The sequence below is a fragment of the Megalobrama amblycephala genome, linkage group LG20 (assembly GCF_018812025.1).
Source record: "Megalobrama amblycephala isolate DHTTF-2021 linkage group LG20, ASM1881202v1, whole genome shotgun sequence".
Taxonomy (NCBI): domain Eukaryota; kingdom Metazoa; phylum Chordata; class Actinopteri; order Cypriniformes; family Xenocyprididae; genus Megalobrama; species Megalobrama amblycephala.
Window position 1 is genome coordinate 5,173,900 of NC_063063.1, and position 22,342 is coordinate 5,196,241.

General features: G+C 37.6%; 2 protein-coding genes across 2 annotated transcripts in view; one reads left to right on the forward strand and one right to left on the reverse strand.

Annotated features, from left to right (window-relative positions):
* Nucleotides 1-22,342, reverse strand: part of tbc1d12b (TBC1 domain family, member 12b) — a 54,887-nt gene that overhangs the window by 20,465 nt on the left and 12,080 nt on the right. Inside the window, exons 4-7 of the mRNA XM_048170305.1 lie at nucleotides 9,754-10,189; nucleotides 7,730-8,612; nucleotides 5,331-5,442; nucleotides 661-717 (exon numbers count right to left, since the gene is read on the reverse strand). Of these exons, the coding sequence (XP_048026262.1) occupies nucleotides 661-717; nucleotides 5,331-5,442; nucleotides 7,730-8,612; nucleotides 9,754-9,757 (1,056 nt within the window). The 5' untranslated portion in view covers nucleotides 9,758-10,189. The remainder of the gene's footprint in view (nucleotides 1-660; nucleotides 718-5,330; nucleotides 5,443-7,729; nucleotides 8,613-9,753; nucleotides 10,190-22,342) is intronic.
* drd6b (dopamine receptor D6b) lies at nucleotides 14,830-16,422 on the forward strand. Its single transcript, XM_048170306.1, has one exon. The coding sequence runs from the start codon at nucleotides 15,046-15,048 to the stop codon at nucleotides 16,354-16,356; it is 1,311 nt and encodes a 436-aa protein (XP_048026263.1). The 5' UTR covers nucleotides 14,830-15,045; the 3' UTR covers nucleotides 16,357-16,422.

The following is a 22,342-nucleotide window of genomic DNA, read 5'->3' on the forward strand; positions in this document are numbered from 1 at the left end:
CTGCTCTTTTCCACACAATAATCAATATTTAAAAGTATTCCAATATTTTTCCACATGATACTGTATTGATATTCTCACGTCAAAAAAAATGTCACATTTTACAATAATGAAATTGATGAACTGACTGCCATTAACAGCAAGACACAGTGTGTTGTGTCGAGATGTAACGTGCCTGATTAAACATCTTGAGACAAATCACAATGTACCAACTTTGAATATGCAAATGAAATGAACTGCAGAAGAATGGTCTGTTCCTTACACAAAGCTATTTTACAACTTCACAAGACACAGAATAGAGCACACAAGTCTTATGGACCACTCTTTCTTTTTTTGTCCTTGACAGGAGGTCTCTGGTCACTGTATGATTTCAGTGTATGCAAAAGAGCAGCGTGAACATTCTTCAAAATATCTTCTTTTGTGTTCAAAAGAAAGACGAAAAATCATATAGGTTTGGAACGACATGAGGGTGAGTAAATGATTTCATTTTTGGGTGAACTATCCTTTCGAAATGAACAGCAAGTGATTAATACTAGTCAAGCAGGTGCGTCACGTGACGTGAGAGTGGTTGAAATGACCAATGGGAAGTGAAGGTGTACGGCTCCGTGCACAGAAGAGACAGTGAGAATGAAGGAGAGCTCATTTAGAAACCAAACATCATACCCCTGAACTTAAGAGATTGGGTGTAGATACAGATGTGAGATTGCCTGGGTTACCTTCCTGAAGAGAAAGCAAAATGACAGAAATACAGTAACATAAACCAGAAATAATGGCCTTTGTTTTAAAACTGCTGACTGGACTGGTTTCACTTTAAAAAGTGCTTTTAAAGTTTATGCTGACATGGTTTGGCAGAGCACAGTAAGTCATGACAGCAAGATCTGCTGTTTACTGAATAAGCTTTATTCTGCCTGGAACCATTTTTCCTTTTTGTTTGTGTGAAGTTTAAAGGGGACCCATTATGCAAAATTCACTTTTATAAGGTGAGTGTAAACAATCAGTCTATAATAGAAAAATCCACACACTCCTTTTTTTATATACCCCATAAATCATAAAAAGTCTCTCCAAATGAGCGGTTCCAGATTGTGAAGCCCCGCCCATGACTGGCGACGGAATCTGCCCTATTAGCTTAGCTCCTCCCCTGAGTGAGCTGTACACAGTCCGCCATGTTTATCTCCTCGCCAAAGCATTTAACAGCAGCATTCAAGTAAGAAATGTATTCTTATTAAAGCTACTAAAGCTATTCAATCAGGAGCAGTGAGTGATTTTCTGTTTTTCTTTTGTTGTCTGGTTCATATTAAAGGGTTAGTTCACCCAAAAATGAAAATTCTGTCATTTATTACTCACCCTCATGCTGTTCCAGAACCGTAAGACCTTCGTTAATCTTCGGAACGCAAATTGAGATATTTTTGTTGAAATCCGATTGTTCAGTGAGGCCTCCATAGCCAGCAATGACATTTCCTCTCTCAAGATCCATTAATGTACTTAAAACATATCTAAATCAGTTCATGTGAGTGCAGTGGTTCAATATTAATATTATAAAGTGAAGAGAATATTTTTGGTGCGCCAAAAAAAACAAAATAACGTCTTATATAGTGATGGCCGATTTCAAAACACGGAGCAATAATGAATCAGCGTGTCGAATCAGCGGTCAAAGTCATGTGATTTCAGCAGTTTGGCGGTTTGACACGCGATCCGAATCATGATTCGATACGCTGATTCATTATGCTCTGAAGCTTGAAATCTGTTTTGAAATCAGCCATCACTAAATAAGTCGTTATTTTTTTTTTTTTTTTGGCGCACCAAAAATATTTTCGTCGCTTTATAATATTAATATTGAACCATTGTACTCACATGAACTGATTTAGATATGTTTTAAGTACATTAATGGATCTTGAGAGAGGAAATGTCATTGCTGGCTACGGAGGCCTCACTGAGTCATCGATTTCAACAAAAATATCTTAATTTGTGTTCCGAAGATCAACAAAGGTCTTACAGGTGTAAAACAGCATGAGGGTGAGTAATAAATGACAGAATTTTCATTTTTTGGGGTGAACTAACCCTTTAACAGCATATACAGCAGTAGGTACTATTATGCTGCTGTCACTTTAATACACAGATCTAATATACACATGTGATTTCTTTCCCTGCTGTTTACGTTCACAGACATAACCAACTGTGTTTGTAAACTTTGTGTGTTTTCGACATAACTTTGTGCATTTGACAGTTTAAGTGCAATAAGACTTGTAAGAGAAATCAGTTTAATACTTGCAGGATGCGCCGTCTGACAGTCAGCTTTCTGTGTGCGTCCTTCGGACCACATATCAGAAGTTTAAAGGTGCTTTTTAAAAGATGTAATATAAGTCTAAGGTGTCCCCTGAATGTGTCTGTGAAGTTTCAGCTCAAAATACCCCATAGATTTTTTTAAATTCATTTTTTAACTGCCTATTTTGGGGCATCATTAACTATGCACCGATATATAGGTTGCGGCCCCTTTAATTCTTGTGCTCCCCCGCCCCCGGAGCTCGTGCTTGCCTTGAACAGCATAAACACAGTTCACACAGCTAATATAACCCTCAAAATGGATCTTTACAAGATGTTCGTCATGCATGCTGCATGCATACTGCATGCATACATCGAATCATGTAAGTATGGTATTTATTTGGATGTTTACATTTGATTCTGAATGAGTTTGATAGTGCTCCGTGGGCCGTGGCTAAAGCTAAAATTACACTCTGTTGGAGAGATTTATAAAGAATGAAGTTGTGTTTATGAATTATACAGACTGCAAGTGTTTAAAAAATGAAAATAGCGACGGCTCTTGTCTCCGTGAATACAGTAAGAAACGATGGTAACTTTAACTTTAATTTAGAAAGACAATTCACAAATATCACTAAAAATATCATGATATCATGGATCATGTCAGTTATTATCGCTCCATCTGCCATTTTTCGCTATTGTTCTTGCTTGCTTACCTAGTCTGATGATTCAGCTGTGCACATCCAGACGTTCTGCCCTTGTCTAATGGCTTGAACATGAGCAGGCATATGCAAATATTGGGGGCGTACACCCCGACTGTTACATAACAGTCAGTGTTATGTTGAGATTCGCCTGTTCTTCGGAGGTCTTTTAAACAAATGAGATTTATATAAGAAGGAGGAAACAATGGAGTTTGAAACTCAGTGTATGTCTTTTCCATGTACTGAACTCTTGTTATTCAATTATGCCAAGGTAAATTCAATATTTAATTCTAGGGCACCTTTAAACTGTTATGGCTTTAAAACGCTTAGAACTTTCATGATGACGAAGAACTGCACTGTCACGTGAGCGTGACCGCAATAGATGATAATCAAATCCAAACAAATGTTTTTGCCAGAGTATCCAAAGCATGAGTTGTACAGGCTCCACCCTCTTCTGGTAAGGGGGTGGGGAGCAGCAGCTTATTTGCATTTAAAAAAACATGTTTTTCCTTCCACTCAAAAATGGGCATTTACAACACGGTATAATAAATGATCTGTAAATAAATGAGCCGAAACTTCACAGACACATTCTGGGGACACCTGAGAATTATATTACACCTTGTAAAAAGGGGCATAATAGGTCCGCTTTGACTCAATAAACAGAAGGAAATGAGTAGTTTGGCTGTTAGTGATCTAACAGAACGTGTAGAGAACCGTGTGTGCGTGAGAGAAGATAAGCAGGGCAGAGATAGCGTGAGGCTGTGCATTAAATAAAAACACGACAGACAAATGTTGGACCTGTGCTTGTACTCCCTAAAAACATGAGCTGACCTCTAAATGACCTTCACAGTCACTCTCCTAAAAACACACACACTAAAAGGTTTTGTGCCAAGCCAGCTGGACTCACAGCTGCAGACAGGCTTCTAGGCCAAATTCGATCCAGCTCGGTTCCTACTCTACCTTCCACCCAAACATACGATCAGGCCACAACACACAGACGAACATACTGTCTCTTAGAGAACTTAGAGGTAGCACAGCTTGTACTGTTTGCCTAAACAACAGAAGTGAAACCAGCGCAAAGAGGTCTGGTGAGATGAACCGAATTGTTTCTGGTTAGACATGCATGGCTGGCAGAGTCGTCTTTTGCCTGCTTGAAAAACAGCAGCAAAAAAGCATAACTCCAATTTAGCAAAGGCTTCATATGAAACAAGTTTATATTTGTTTAAAACACCTTCTTTCAGGGTCCAAAATTAACTTTTTTCCCCACAACTTTCAAATGTGAGAAAATTTACCAGCCATACAGTATATTTCTTATTATTCTTGAAACTAAATTTGTAAATTGTTTTACTTAAATATATATATATATATTATATATGTGTATATAAAAAATTGTCTCACTGACAAATCTGATTTTCAGTGTGCGGTTTGATTTGAATCATGGATGTCTCATGGTTTCAGTGATATAGCAAGGATCAGACTATTCTTTGTACCCTGTGATTTAAACCAATGTAATGTTTCACTTCCTCGCCAACAAATGTGTAACTGTTTTTGGATCATGCTCTTCTCATAAAGGTCTTCCATTATATAATAATGTGAACAATATTTAACAGGAAATAAAGTATGGCAGCCATTGTGAAAAGGAATTGCATTGAATGTGCACTTCAAATCTTAAAAGCATATTTTAAAAAACTGTATTTGAAAACAATATAATATTAATGAAATAAAAGACCATTTAAATGTACTGCTTTCCTGACTATGTTTCTGAACACTTAAGTACACATTCAAAAAGTGCACTGTCAAATGAAAAGTTTTACATTTTAAATCATTATGTTTCAATAATATTTTGTTGTGCTTTGAAGTGCACTTATTTTGATGTGTTGACTAACATACAGTACTAAAGCACTCGTAATGCACTTGATCATAATTTTAAGTGTGTTACTTGATATTACATTTAAAGTTAATATATTTTAAATGTAGTAAAATATAACTTCAGCATTACGAATATATTTAAATACATAACACAGAAATTTCATTTATTAGTTTCCCATAAATGCTTGTCATTACATTTGGCAGTACATTTTAACCATGTTTCAAAGACAATAGAAGTAATTATTAAATTATATATATATATACTTAAGTCCTACTTAATGATTTGATTGGATCATCAATAATCACTGTAGGAGAAAGCTATTAAATTGATGAAAGATTGCTATTTTTTACTTTAGAATAATGCGCACTGATAAATCGTGCACATTAAGACAAGAGAAAATTATCAAATGGATACATTTTTATTACATGTTCACTTATTATATTCTGTTTCATGTTGCTTGATCTAGATTTACATCCACTCTCAATATGAATGAGGTGTGAACAGACCTGCTGTATGGTTTTGGAGTCTTTGGGGGGACTCTCTCTCAGCGGGACCTTTCCAAAGAGTTTCCATCCAGGTACACTCTGGGCCTCCCTCTGCTTTCTGGAGAACAGATTTCTGCCAAAGACATCATCAGAGAGCATCTGTCAAAACCTGAAGACAATATACTGAAAACAAGCGCAAGTGGCCAAGCGAGTTCTTGATGTGGTTTTTGGCTTCACAGCACGAAGACAACCCTGATAGTACTAGTCACTGACTGTGTGGCACATGACTTGAGAGGAATGCCACTACAGCCTGTGAACTGAGATAAAGCAAAAGCTTATTCATAAAGGATTATGCAAACACGAAGCATGAATTTTTAAAAGAACGTTCCTCTTTTGCAGACGTTGCCAGAAGCAAAGCTGCTGAGACTGAGATCAGATCTACGACAGCTGTAACATGCATCGTAAAATATGAGGAAATTCATGGTTTAAGCTTCCAGTCGGCTCAGTAAGCGGAAGAACATCGAATCCTTGTCTTTTTAGAAACCTGTTGAACAAAGGCATTCCTTTCTTGAAAAGACTTGACTTTAAGAATGACAGTTTAAAGGGACAGTCAAGCTAAAAATAACATTTTATAATCATTATGTCATATTATTTTCTTTTTCTATGAAACACGAAAGAAAATGTCCTATGAATATCCTAGCTGCACTTTTCCATGCAGTGAAAGTGGAAAAGAATAGCTTATTAACATTTCCTTTTGTATTTCAGGGAACCAAGAAAATAATAGAGTTGGAATAACAAGGGGGTGATTATTACATGACAAATTTTTCATTTTGTGGTAAAATATTCCTTTAAATGAAAATCTAGCTTTACAAACTCATTCCACAAAAGAAAAAATATTCACTGCTTAATTATTAATATTTGCAATTATTAATATTGCACTCAACATCCAGAAAAACAGAAAATGACATCATAGAGAGGACCCCTGTAGATCCTTATGACTGTGTGAAAAGGTCAATAAGTCAATCAATCAATATCAGATAATTTGACCTTTTTATGAAAAGGCAAGATTAGTTCAGGTTGTAAAATGTCAATGTGACATTTATGAAAAATAATATGTGTAGAAAATGCTTTTTTACACACACACACACACACACACACACACACACACAATAAATCATTGAATCGCGAATCGAGAAATGATTCTGAATCGATTCTGAGATTTTGCATTGCGATTCTCCCTCAAATCGATTCTGAGCTTAGTTTGTGTATATATGTATATATATGTATATGTGTATATATATACACACATATACATATATACACAAACTAAGCTCAGAATCGATTTGAGGGAGAATCGCGATGCAAAATCTCAGAATCGATTCAGAATCATTTCTCGATTCGCGATTCAATGATTTATTGTCCCAGCCCTAGTCAAAAGTACTGCGATACTGACATTTAAAAAATGTGGTGCTTTGAGCGCTGTTGAGCGGATTGGTAAACACCTCTGATTGGACACTGTGTTCACGCACTCATCAGATATGTCTGTGATTGGCTACAATGATCAACGCACGGGAGAGTTAGAAAGCGCACGGAAGTGTTGAATGTTTTGTTTCGAATCAGTGGTTCGGAGCATGTATCAAACGATCTCAAACTGCTAAAGTCACGTGATTTCAGTAAACGAGGCTTCGTTACGTTATAAGTGTTTCGAAATCTTAATGGTTCATGTGACTTTGGCAGTGCTCTGAACCACTGATTCAAAACAAAAGATTCGTAAAGCTTCAAAGCTTCATGAAGCAGTGTTTTGTAATCGCTCTTCACTAGATACTGTTGAATAAAGTAGTTATTTTGTTTTTTTGGCACATAAAAAGTATTCTCGTCGCTTTATAATATAAACCACTGAACTCACATGAACTGTTTTATATATGTCTTTAGTACCTTTCTGGGCATTTGAAAGTCTAAATTCTCGCTGTCAATGCAGGCCTCACTGAGCCATCGGATTTTATCAAAAATATCTTAATTTGGTGTCTTACGGGTGTGGAACGACATGAGGGTGAGTAATAAACGACAGAATTTTCATTTTTGGGTGAACCAACCCTTTAAAATATGTGTACATTCAGATGTACTGAAGGTGTAAATAAAATATTTTTTACTTGATGACATTTATTGAATGTCAACTTTATATAACATATAATATAGTATACAAATTGTCAAAACCATATAAAACAACATTGATATACATGTCTAGATTTATTTTTCATTTTCATCGTCTTATTTCTCATTAATTCATACATCATCATACTAATTGTCCTTCTGATAAGCTCAAAATAAAATGTACCTCTGATTTGGGAACATGGTTCTCATATTCAGCTATTTTCTAAAAGGCATCTTAGATAAAGCAAAATTGTAGAGCACGACAATACCTGCTAAAGATCTCCGAGATGCCGTGTTTCTTCTGGCTGAGAGTCAGATCTGCGGCAGCAACACTCAACACTCCAGGGATGTTGTCTGGGGCGCTCTGACGACGGCTGATTTCATAAGTGTTCCTGGAATTCAGACTCACGTCCATGAACCTTAAGTCATCAGGTGTATCTGATGTGGAAAAGGTCTCATCATCATCTGGACTGAGAGGAGCAGAGTCAGTGTTGAAGAAAGAGCTAGAGGAAAACGTCCTGAGACAGTGTTTTGGAGATGACGGACTGTCTGACGAGCACAGCTCTCCTTCGTCACCATGTGTTGACTTGATCAATGAATCCTGGGTATTTGAACATCTGTCCTCAGCTCCATGTTGAGGTGGTAGAGTTATTTCTGAGTGTGACTGGTTTATCAGAGACGCAGAAGAAACGGCACCGCCTTTGGAGTCTGCCGACAGTTCACCGTTTGCCGTCATATGGTCTTCTGTAGAATTCAAGTAGCTTCCTGTAGGATTAGTTGACTTAGGAAAGTCACATTCAGTCCCTTCATGTGCATTGAGGCTTGCATGTCCATTTGGGAGCTTAGTGCCACATGGCTGGGTACTGGTCTGATGCTGTACTTTATCACATGACTCTGGCACCTCATGGTCCTGGCTTCTCTGCGATTGGCTTTTCTCTGTCTGCGATGTACCAGAATGGGAGAACATGCCTTGAATTATGTTCTCCTGCCTGTCTGTAGCATCTGAGATGCAGGGAGGTGGTCTGCCTTCCTCAGCACCCCTGCCTCCAGAGGAAGATGACTCCACCATCAGCTTCACAGGTGAATCTACAGAAAGCCCACTATGCTCGGAGATGATGACACTGCACTTCTGGACCACACTGGGTGGATAACCTAAAATAAATATGAATTGGTGCTTTCAAAATATACACAGTAAAATACCGGTTTAAGTCCTGCCAAGCGGACTACCTAGCAGACAGCATGTTTTTGGGCATCATAGAAAGTTCAACATTACATCAAAAATGCAGTTGGAACATCTGATCAAGTATTTCTGAACATCATCACAGTGTGTTTGGAACATTTGATTCACTATTTTGTACTGGAATTCCATTTGGAATATCCAATTCAGCTTTGTTGAACATCATAATTATGTTTATAAAGTTTGATTCAGTGTTTTCATTTCATTCGAACATTTCAAAATGTTGGCAATGTTCAATTCAGCATTTTGGGTATCATAACAACGTTTGTAACGTTTGGTTCAAGCATTCAAATTTAGAATGTTTGATTCTGTATTTTTGTTGCATAATTCAATTTGGAACATCGTATTGGAACATCAGATTCCGATTTTTTAGAACCTCTAACAGCTTGGAATGTGTGAATTCAGCTTCGATGAACATCATAATCATGTTTAGAAAGTGTGATTCAGTATTTTGGGCATGATAGAACATTTCATTTGAGAATTCGAATCAGGCATTGTTTGATTTGAATGTTCAATTCAGATTTTTCTGAACATCAGAATGCTCGGAATATTCTGTTCAGCATTCTAAGTATCATAACCGCGTGTGTAACGTTTGTTTCGTGCATTCGATTCAGCAGAATCGAGTTTGGAATGTTCGATTCAGTATTTTGTTGCATCATAATTCCATTTGGAACATTGTATTGGCACATCCGATTGATTTCTTTGAACAACATAACAGTTTGGAATGTGTGAATCCAGCTTTGTTGAAGCATCATAATCACGTTTAGAATGCTCGATATAGAATACAGAACGTTCCATCCGTTAATTCGATTCAGCATAATCGCGATTGTAACGTCTGATTCGAAGATTCGATTCATCTTAGCTAAGCATCAGAATCAAGTTTTATTCTTTATTTTGTGGCACGACAGGCGCATCTGGATAAAACCTTAATTGAGAACATGTAAGAAGCCCATAAATGCTGTCTAGGTATAAAGGTCAGTAATGTTTTAAGACACAGCCATTACTGCATTACTGTCAAAATGCACAATATAACAGCAAGAGACTGAACATACATACCCATCGGCCGCAGCCCAATTCCTGATGGTAGAACGAATGACCTCTACGGTAGACCCCTTTTAAACCACCCAATGAGGAATATTTTATCTCAGTTTGCTCTCATTTAAAGGAAATATATCTATACTGGTTCATCCTCAGTCTTTTCCATCTCATTCAAAATCCTCTTGTGGATTGACAGCCAAAGCGCTGCAGCTCAGTGTCGGACTCCGCACTTCTTTCCCCATGACACCTATTTAGACTGTCCGCCGACATATTAACAGGGTAAATATTAATAGTATGCAAATAACGTGACTTAACAGACATGTCCGTTAAAACATAAAAGCTTTCCTGACTCAGACCGGTAGATGCCCGTATCCTGACCGTGATCCGAGGCCATCTTGAAATTCCAGTGACGTCATTTGATGATTTAGTAACAGGAGACTCCACGCGCCCCCTGCTGAACATTCAATAACATGCATTTAGATGACGCAGCCTAGATAAATATTACACTGTACAGACTGTATACGCACACACAGAGAAATAATTATTGCGCAACTACATAATTATTTGTTGATCCCACATTAAATTGTGCGTATCAACTTTAAATTGCACACTTAAACTGTCAACAGAAGCCTGAAATCAGTCATTTTTCAGTCACCAAAAAACATTACTTGGGTAAAGTTGGTTTTATATTCGCACATTCGGACTTCTGATAAATACAGACTTTCCAATAAATGTGCAATAAATTAATGTTTGCGAATTTTAAGCAGCGACATGATATTACATGTTTCAACATGTTTCACAGTCGATCAAAACAGGCAAGTATTGTTTTAATGGCATATTAACTTGTGAATGTCCACTTAATGTCCAATGTAGGCTATTGAATACGGATGTCCGAATGTGCGAATATAAAACCAACTTTACCCAAGTAAAAACATTTAGGGAAGACTGGGGTAATTGTAATCCTTTTACTCCAGACACAGATTTTGTGTAACATTAAAATCTTTCATGCAAAAAGTCAAATAAATCATGAAACAGCACAACTGTAAAAGCTAAAATAAATCTCAAACAATTATTTTGGCTAACAAATATCATATGCATCACATGCATTGCATGCAAAATGATGCATTCAGTTATCAAAATCTGTCAGACATGCATGTATATTTCAATAAATACCTATGTCATGGAATGTTTGTAATGTCTGCTAATATTTGGCAAATGACCTAATATTTCCCACTTTATATTAGGTGTCTTTAACTATATGTAAATGCACTTGTGTACATACATGTCATTACATATATATATATATATATATATATATATATATATATATATATATATATATATATATATATAAACAGCCTGCATGTAATTACAGCTAATTAAATCTAGAATTACACTGTTGACCCTTCTCTTACACCTTAACCCAACCCATATCACCAAACCTGTCCCTAACCTTGCCTGCATCACACCTCAATAGCAGAAAAAGTGTTTTGCAATACAATATAAACACAATCAACACAATTTGATGTACATACAAGGACACCTATATAAAGTGTGACCAAATGTCCATTTTCTTTGTGTTATTCTACAGTATTGACTTTTAGTAAGTATTTTCTTACTTCTGAAATCTGTATCTAAAAAGCTCAGTGTGAGACACAAGAGCATTCACACAGACAAAACTGACATTCTTGTATAGTGTAGAAAACAGATAGTGTCAAATGAAAAGTAGAAAACACATGAAATTTGTATATAATAAGTATTTCCATGGTGAAAAAACATCTAAACATTTTGACCAGTATGTCTCACACAATGAAAAAATTTGCAGACATGCGATAGAGACTAACAATTTTAGAGACTGTTAAGATTGACGGATGGACGGACAGACAGACAGGCAGATAGACAGACAGGCAGATAGATAGATAGATAGATAGATAGATAGATAGATAGATAGATAGATAGATAGATAGATAGATAGATAGATAGATAGATAGATAGATAGATAGATAGATAGATTGGAGATATTCTTCTAATATCTATCAAAGTGTCAAAGACACAAAGCAGAGACGGATCCTGACCAATTACAGGCTCAGTGAGCACAGTCTAGCCATCAAGACTGGCAGACACAGAAAGAGCTGGTTACCCAGAGAGCAAAGGGTGTGTGTTCACTGCAGGACAGGAGAGATCGAGACAGAGACGCTGTGGACGTGCCACAGCCTGAGAGACAGCAGGTGAATGTGTGTAATGTGTGTGTGTGTGTGTCTGACCTCAATGTGTCTCCCTACCGTCCACCGCAGTGACCCTCAGTACGTGTGTGTATATGTTAAAACACTGTGGTATCAAATGTTCAGACACGTTCTAATGTGTTACACTGTTACAGTTTTTCTCAGTCGCTTTGGTACATTTCTCACATCACTATTTACATTTGCACAACAGTTAGTTCAACCTCCACAACATTTAGTCATTTGTGCACATCATAGTAGCAGTTTCTCATTCCTTCTAACAAATTGCAAATGCTTTTGGACATGCATCAATTGCTTTCATACAACTCTCTGCTGTTTTATAACATTATCATTTGCTTATGTCATGTCAGTCAAAATTAACTATACTTGTGAATGCTGAATAGTCATTCCATATAAAACGAATAGTCCTCATTTCATTGCTTGAGTCATTACATACAAAAATGTTGAACTAGTTGTCAAAATCTGTCAAGCAAATTTTACACATTTTTTTAAAATCTTTTTTTCCTGAAAATGTCTTCTAAATTGAACAATTTCTCTCAAGTGAATCTCAACTTTCACTGATGAGAAGGGGTGTGTGAAGCATTAGTTGCAACCAATGATAAGCCACTTCTCTACAATCACTGTCAGAGGTGAATCCCATAAACCCCCATTTTACAAGCATATACGAACCAAGCAGGACATAGTGTGTACCATTTCTACAATACTGTGACACAGAAGTGGAAGGTCAGCCTCATGGAAGAGGGGTGAGGGTGCGGGAAGGAAGGGGAAGAAGAGGCCAAGTACATAGGCAGATCCCTGATGAAATCAGGGCTACAATTGTGGATCATGTTGTCAATCACGGCCTCACAATGGCTGAGGCTGGTCGAAGGGTGCAGCCAAATGTTGGGAGAACCACTGTAAATTCAGTTATTCAAACATTTCGTTGGGAGAACAGGTGTGTATAAATGGACAGTAATTCAGCACTAAACAATCTGCACTGCACTACTGTCATCGTGTCATACATGAAGCTTGCAGTGGGACAAGAACTTGTCACTGTACATTTTACATTTAGACGTACAGCTTTACTGCATCACACATTTAGTGTATTGTAGTGTACAGTAGTGTTACAGTAAAGATTTGCCATATGTACTGCAATATTGTTTACAGTTGTGCACAGCTCTACCCAAACGGAGTTTATGCTTGTTGCAAATAAGGGTGTATTTTTTCTTTTGCACAATTGCTGTGAACAAATTAGAATTGCAAAGAGCATATGCAGTAAAAATGTGAAACATACATATTCAGTGTCTTGTACTCAGTTACCTCACTAAATACAGTAATGTTTAACTTTACTGTATTTTTCAAATGGCTGTGCAAATAGTATATAGAGCTGTCTTGAGCATTTTCAGGTAGTGTCACCAAGATCTGACTTTTTTGCATTGGAAAACATTGACAGAGTAAACTGTCATAATGAAAACATGACAAAGCCATTTGACTATCTTGTTCATAAACAATGGTGTCAGGACTTTTCATCTTGATGACACTGACACTTTCATTGACATGAATACTTGCTTTTGAGGAATGACCTATCCATTTTGAGCAAGTGACACGCTTTTGCAGGTTATCAAGGTTTTGCAATTTGTACTAATTGTTTTGAGAACTGCATTAACTGTTGTGCAAATGTAAATAGTGATGTGAGAAATGCACCACAGCGACTGAGAAAAACTGTAATTTAAGTTTAAGTTATGTTGTAATATTTGATCATATTTTCTTCTATTATACAGATGTTTTTATTATTGTTTTATGTATAATATTGTATTATTTACAGGTCATGCCAATAAAGCAATTTTGAATTTGATAGATAGATAGGCAGACAGACAGACAGACAAATAGATAGATAGATAGATAGATAGATAGATGATAGACAGACAGACAGACAGATAGATAGATAGACAGATGATAGACAGACAGACAGACAGACAGACAGACAGACAGACAGATAGATAGATAGATAGATAGATAGATAGATAGATAGATAGGCAGACAGACAGACAGACAGATAGATAGATAGATAGATAGATAGATAGGCAGACAGACAGACAGACAGACAGACAGACAGACAGATAGATAGATAGATAGATAGATAGATAGATAGATAGATAGATAGATAGATAGATAGCCAGACAGACAGATAGACAGACAGACAGACAGACAGATAGATAGATAGATAGATAGATAGGCAGACAGACAGACAGACAGATAGATAGATAAATAGATAGACAGACGATAGATAGATAGATAGGCAGACAGACAGACAGATAGATAGATAGATAGATAGATAAATAGATAGACAGACGATAGATAGATAGATAGATAGATAGATAGATAGACAAGTGGGTGTGTGGGTGGATTTATGATAGATAGATAGATAGATAGATAGGTGGATAGATAGATAGATAGATAGACAGATAGATAGATAGATAGATAGATAGATAGATAGATAGACGGGTGGGTGGATAGATAGATAGATAGATAGATAGATAGATAGATAGATAGATAGATAGATAGATAGATAAGATAAGATGATTTGTTATTTTTATACTTCCAAAAACTTTATATTTAACAGTATTTTACTTATTTTTCTATTTAAACTTCCTAATAATCAATGTACATGTTTTTCCTGTAGCATTTTTACAGTTTTTTTTTTTTTTACAGTTACAAACATTTTTTTCCAGTTTTACAGCGTACGATCAGAGAGCCCATGCATGTTTCCATGTTGAGGTGGAGCTGCTTTCTGTCTTATTTATCTCCAACTCAGTGAACGAACTCAGTTATGTCGTACCCTACTGAACCGATCATCTCTCTCTCTCTCTCTCTCTCTCTCTCTCACTCTCACTGTGGCACTGCATGTAGCATCAAACTCAATATTTTTCCAGAAGCGAGAGTGCATCGTTTCCTCTTATACGCACTATTCAGAGGGAACGCGATGCCAATTTGCAGAAAGAAGATATCAAAAGCTTTTTAAAAAAGAGCTTCAGCGACGCGAGGAGCCACCTGAATATGAAATATTTGATTTGGGTCCAGAGAAAGCCCCATGGAGAGCGATGGTGCTGAAAGGGACAGCTCCGGCGTGGGTGTCCGCGCGCTGACGGGCTGCGCTCTCTGCGCGCTCATTCTCTCCACACTGCTGGGGAACACGCTCGTGTGCGCCGCCGTCATCAAATTCAGACACCTCAGATCCAAAGTCACTAATTTTTTCGTCATATCCCTGGCGGTTTCGGATCTCTTCGTGGCTGTTCTGGTCATGCCGTGGAAGGCTGTCTCTGAGGTGGCCGGCTGCTGGCTCTTCGGGAGCTTCTGCGACACTTGGATAGCTTTTGATATCATGTGCTCAACGGCGTCTATACTCAACCTGTGCATCATCAGTTTGGACAGATACTGGGCCATCTCGAGCCCCTTCCGTTACGAGCGTAAAATGACCCAAAAGGTGGCGTTTGTAATGATCGGGATGGCGTGGACACTTTCTGTCCTGATCTCTTTCATCCCTGTCAGAATGAACTGGCACAGGGCTGTGGATCGTAACGCGCCTTTAAACCTCACCATACATTCGGAGGACTGCACTGCGACTTTAAACAGGACGTATGCTATAGCATCTTCACTCATAAGCTTCTACATCCCTGTTATCATCATGATAGGAACATATACACGGATCTATCGGATCGCACAAACGCAGATCCGAAGGATCTCCACTTTGGAAAGGGCAGCCGGACACATGCAGAACAGCCACGACTGCGCGAGCGAACAGTCGCTGAAAAGCACGTTTAAGAAAGAAACTAAGGTGTTAAAAACACTTTCCATCATCGTGGGGGTGTTTGTGTTCTGCTGGCTGCCCTTTTTCGTCCTCAACTGCATCGTGCCATTCTGTGACCTGGACAATCTCGGAGACTCTCTGTGCGTGAGCAGCACCACTTTCAACATCTTCGTGTGGTTCGGATGGGCCAACTCGTCGCTCAACCCGGTCATCTACGCGTTCAACGCGGATTTCCGCAAAGCCTTTAGCACTATTCTGGGTTGCAACCGACTCTGCGCGTCTTCTGCGGTGGAGACGGTGAACTTCACCAACGAGCTGGTGTCCTACCATCACGACACCACTCTGCTCCACAAGGACGCGCAGGGTGTTTCAAGCCCACAGCGCCTGGTTCTGGTCCCCGGTCACATGGACTTACCTTTCGACAAGGTCTCGATCGCGTCCGATTCGTCTCGTATCCAAAGGAACGTGCTGCTGCCTGCGCTAGAGCAGCAGGAGGGAGAGATGGAGATTTCCCTGGACATGATGCCCTTCACCTCCACACTCACAGCACTGAGCGACTGCTGTGGGATTCCGGGTCAAATTGAGGAGTGTTGAGTCTGACCTCATTTCACACGAACCTATTTATAGCATCAGAATAAATATGACCTCATTTTATTTTTTCGTGCACTCATGAAAATACTTAGGGCTAAATTTAAGTTATATGCATATGGATTACATATAAATTTGCCATCATTTTAGATGGGAACAAACTAATACACTTAACGTAATGCATATTTATCAATCATACATAAATGAAACAGTGTATTAGCTATATAGGCTACATCTAATAGATTTTATTTGAATAATCATATTTTCAAAATGCATGTATTCAAACATAAACAGAAGTAATATATTGTGAAACCATTATTTTTATTTTTTTTCAGTTAAAAAGTATGAACGTTTCAAATATGGCTGTAGCTGTGTGTGGAATAAGCACTATTTAATTAGTTTAAAGCTGCAGTCCGCAACTTTTTTTGTGTTAAAGATTTACAAAAATTATATAATGAGAATATACAACATTAATCCATTTTCCAAATCATTATGGTACACTTATAATAAGTGTTTATATTCGGACTATTTCAGACCGGACTGGTTGGACTCGCCGCAGAGTATCACAGTAACTGCGTGACTCGCCATAGACATACACGGAGAAAAGTAGCTCCGGCTAGAATGTTCCTCCGCAAGACGCGTGCAGTTCTGTTTATTAACCGCTAGAGGGCCAAAAATCGCGGACAGCAGCTTTAAAGTCCCCCTGAAATCAAAATTTAAGTTTTTTAGCTTTTAGTATGAATATGTTAGCCTTGTATGAATATGTTAGATCACGGATTTTCATGACATCACTGCGCACTTCAGCTTCTCATCAAATCTTCTGTCCAATCAAATTCTCTCTAGAATCTAAAGCATCCCGCCCCCTACATTATAAATAGATGCTGAAGCTGTGGCTGAAATCGGTCATTTGCTCCCGCATTTACAATTTTCTACATGGTGAATGGCACATAGTGCACTATATAGGGGATAGGGAACAATTAAGACAGTGTAAATATGCGTTCCACTGAGGCGAATGAAGTCTGGTTTCAGGTTAGTGTCACGCGAACCGCAGCGCGAGTAGTCTGTTCCGATCCAGAGACATGATAGCGCAGAGTGGATCATATCCGCGAGTCGGCACAGACCACAAAACATATCGGAATTCTGCACAGAATGCTATATTTTAAAGCGATATGGAGGAGATTATGAGGAGAAACGGTTAGAGAAACTGAAGTTTTACGAGCTCATTGGCTGAGCTGTGATTTGAACGAAACGCTATTGGCTATTTTAAAAAAGGGGAGGAGCTGTTCCATATGTCCCGCCCTGTCTTCCTGTTTCAGTTGAAATTTCCCGCCGGAACACGCTCCCTCAGCCGGACTAAGTGGCAAAAGAATCTGCCACATGACTGGATTTAATACCTCAGGGATGACGTGTTTTTGTGGGCAAAACCCGGAAGCGAGTTAGCATTTTAGGACTTCCGGTTCCAGAGCCCCATCAATGGGTTTTTGCTAAATCACCTGAAATAAGGTCTGTGGTTAACAAAGCCTCTAAATATTTTCACGTTTTGATCTATGACATAAAACACACCAGTTATAACCCGCTTGTGATTTTTTTTAAACCTTTATTGTGTCTTAAAAATGGCGGTTGCTAACAAGTTGCTAAAAGGAACTACTTCCTTTGGAGGGAATTTAGACGTCATCATGACAAACAGGACATTTGGACAGGATAAGTATTCGTTCACAGCGCAGATCATAATCAGCGAGCATGTTTTTAAATAAAGTTGTTTTTTAAATACAGTTTGAGGAAGCTTGGTGGTGGTGACGTTTATCTGCGACCATGGTGTGCTGTAGTCCGTTAATAGCCTACTGTTAGCTTTTATATCTGACGACTTTATTTAGGCTTCAAGATGTTATAAGTGTCATAAGCCTTTGTGAAACACAGAGCTTATTTTTCTGCGATTTTCCAAAAGTCTATGGGAAAAATGCTTAGGCTTTTGATTGAGGGAACCCGTGCGCCGCCAACTTCCGGGTTGGCCTACAAAAACACGTCATCTCTGAGGTACTCTATGGGGGAAACTGCGAGTAAAACAAACGATTATCAGTTTAAACTAAAGGTTGGACGTGATATAGTGTTCCTTAAAACTTTGAATATTGACATGCAGCCAGGAATCGTGTTTCCTGACAATTACATATGTGCCTGATTTCAAAGCCAGGGAATTACATAAAGCAAATTTGCCTGTGAACGCTTTATATAAACACAGGTAGGTCTAAATTCAGGTTATCATTTTTATCAATGTTATATATATCGTCCAGCCCTAAAACTTGTATAGTTTTTGTCAGCATTTATTTAAAAGCATCCAATTATGCAAAATATTAAGATGGTAAATATTTAATTTGTGAATTGTAAATACAGTATATCATAATACAATATACAGAGTATGATTTTACCTCAAAATTCAACATATTGACACAAAATGATAACTGCAAATCCAGGTTTCGCTGCCAGAGTCCAGTTGTTTCTGTGTATTGAAGCGATCCATTTGCTTCTCTTTTCTGTAGCTTTCGGCATTCTGTAAAAATGTACCTCAGATTTCTTGTCAAATCAATTTGTACAGTCAATCGCAAAGCTCTTTTGAATGTGTTTTGTGTGTTTTTCGCGGCATTCACGCTGAAAATCAATCCGCAGTCACAACGGCCGGCGGTGACGTCACGCGCATCCCCTCTTTAATGCTGTGCGTTAAAGGCACTTCTAAACAGTTTATTAGCACTATATTGCTGAAATTTTACCTGTTTCATATGTATGACTGACTAATATGCACCACATTAAGCTTATTAGTTTATGTTAAAACTGTGTAATCCAAATGGAAGTATTTTATATGCAATTCAAATATAGGCCTATTTCTTAAATTTAGGCCTAAATATTTAGTTTGAGCCCTCATCAATTTAAGCAGTCCTAAAGTCCTGTCAAAAAGGGTGAAATTTTATTTAGAATAAAACACTTTATTTTATTAAAGTAATCTCATTAATCTCATTTCAAAGCTCAAAGAAATCGAAAGCTGGGTTCCAAAAGTGTGAGAAATGCATTTTTTTTTATATATATATATATATGAGAAATAATATTATCAACAGTTTGAATGAAGAGTTGAATGAAAAAAAAAGAATGTGAGAATCACCATGATTTTTCAAAATCCACAAATTCCTGTTTATTTTTAGGTATATATTAGGTTTTGAATGCCAGATTTTCAGTGTGGAATTTTGGAGTCCACCACAGAAAGAGATACAAACACGTCTTTATATCGGTGAGGTTATCCTTATCTTATTTTATGTGCAGTTGTTCAAAAGTAATCTGATTGGATCATATCTTGTTCAGAAGAAAAAAGGATTCTGAAATCGGTTTAGATCACAAAATCCAATCTTTGTTTTGATCTGGATCAAGTCGTCAATTTGTTTTGTTTAAACTTCTTTTTAGTAAGACTGGGATTCAGGATTATCCTGATGCCAACAGAAGGGTGGATTTCAGGAACAAAAATGTAATAAAACTGGCCAAAACATACAACATTTGTATCATGTAATATACGCACATTTATATTTTTATTTTGCTCTTGATTAGTTTAACTGTTGAAGTAATAAAGTAGAAATAGACATTGGCTACCTATTCAGTACACTAAAGTGAAGGGAAAAAAAAGAGAGACTTCAGCACAATAACATAATCCCCCGATTTCAAACAAAAATAATATATTTACGTTTAAATGTTTTTTTTAAAATCACTTAACAACTACTGGCACAATCATCAGAGGTGAACCAGTCAAAAGTCGTTTCTAACAGCAGCATCCCTTTTTTGCAAGTATTTGTTTGTTTTTTGTTGTGGATCACATGAGAGGCTACGGAAACTCTAAAGGGACGTGGTGATGAGGGAAAAAATATGAGATGGGAGGAAAAATGAATTCTTTTGCGTTCTCTCGCCAAGGTTTTGTGTTCTCCCAAGGAACTTAGCATTCACTCTCAAAACTTGAGTTATTTGCAAATGAACACGTTTCTTGGTGGAACACAAAACTTTTCGTGAGAGAAAGCAAAAGCATTCGAAGATATAATTTTTTTCCCAATTAAATATTTTTTCCCTCACCATATCCCTTTAGTGCTTCCGTAGGGGTCTGATTGCTTAAAGGAAACTGCGAATGGAAAGGGATGTTTGATTGTTTATGTTGTTTTCTTTCTCTTCAAATAAAACACTTAAAATGACCCACATTGACTCTTTTACCTATTGTTTTTTTCATAGCTAGCAGCCAACATTGTGAATGTAACTCCATTTGGAACACTGGGAATCCAGATTTGGTCATCCGGAAAAGTGTGTATCTGGATCAGGGTGATCCAGTCCTGTTTTGCTTTGAAAAACTGGCACAAAAGAAAGATGGATTACCTGATCCTGGACAGCAAAACATGTTTTCCCACTCACTGGAAAATACATTTCTGCTATATTAAAGGACTTGAAACAAAATGCAGAAAAAAGCTTGGAGTGGGTCTCTGCTGTGTTTAGATGCAAATCTGGAGAGGCTTGTTAAAGATAATTGCTCATTTAATTACCACAGCTATTAAGAGATGAAGTATGCTGTAATAGGAGCCACTTGGGAGCAAAAAAAGAAGATAAAGGAAATTTCAAGCCTCTAATCAATGAAACCTGCAAAGGCGAACACACACACACACACACACACACACACGCACACACACGCACGCACAAGTAATCTTCATGGAAACTTTAAGGGCACAATGCCCTGTGTAGACTCTTGAACTTAGACAAAAAGCTATTAGTTCAGTGAATTATTCACAAGTGCAGTACCATTTTTTTCTCAAGGTAATGACTGCATGTAACAAGGAAGGATTTAGGAACAAGCACAAGGAGAAATAAAAAGCTGGAACAAAAGTAATTGGTTGCTAAATTTACCTTCACACAGTGTAAGTGAACTGTCTATTTGCTGACAGTGCGTTTTGACCATCTCTTACACTTGAAAATACGAGTAAATAAAATGTGAGTGGTCACTCCACAGTCCTTCAGGGCACTATTTATTTCACATCTTAAAAGTGGTAATTGTTTTATTGATTTCTAAGAGTCTAATACATGTATGCAGTTTGATGCCAGACATTGAAATGACACCACACACGCACATGCACATAACCACCTGCTCTAAGTGGGACTCAAACCCAGGTCCGCTGGCATGGGAGTCGGGTGCTCTAACAAGGAGGCTAAAGACCGCAGTCTCTAGCGTCAGTCGCTAGAGCACCTCTTGAGATTAGGGGAGTGAGGTTTACACAAACAGCTCTTACTGGGCTACATACATTACACACACACACACACACACCGCTTTAAAATAACATCTGTTTTGACGTGCACTTCAAGCTGTCTTAAGTGATTTTCTGTAAGACAAACCTGCCACAGAACTTCAGTGTGTCAGCACATACAGCTTTGAAAGCTGTTATTTGTCCATATGGCAGAAGATATGTCGGCTTCTTTTGGGCTGGAATAGGAATAGCTTGAAAGCTTCTGAAATTGCTGTGAACAGCAAAGAAAAGAATTTCGACACAGTTTGTTTGAAGAAAATGCTTGTTTTGATGAAAAATCAGGTAAATACTAAAGCAATGTCAGTGGTATTTAAAAGGGGATTTACCTCATCAGCAACATACGTTTTCAGGAAAAAAAATTATTAGAATTATAATATTATTAAAAAGGTAGCATTTTACAATAAGGTTTCATTTAACTCAAATTGACAACATTAGTTAGCATGACCTATGAAAAATACTTTTAGCATTTATTAATTTTAGTTAATGTTAATTTGAACATTCACTACATTATTAAAATAATAAAAAAGCATCATGGGGCATCATGGGGTAGCTATTCAAAAGTAATCTGATTGGATTTCGGCTATCTAATTGGATCAAATCTTGAAAATGGGTTGCTCAAAAGGAAAAAAAGGATTCTGAAATCAGATGATCACAAAATCCAATCTTGGTTTTGATACAGAAAA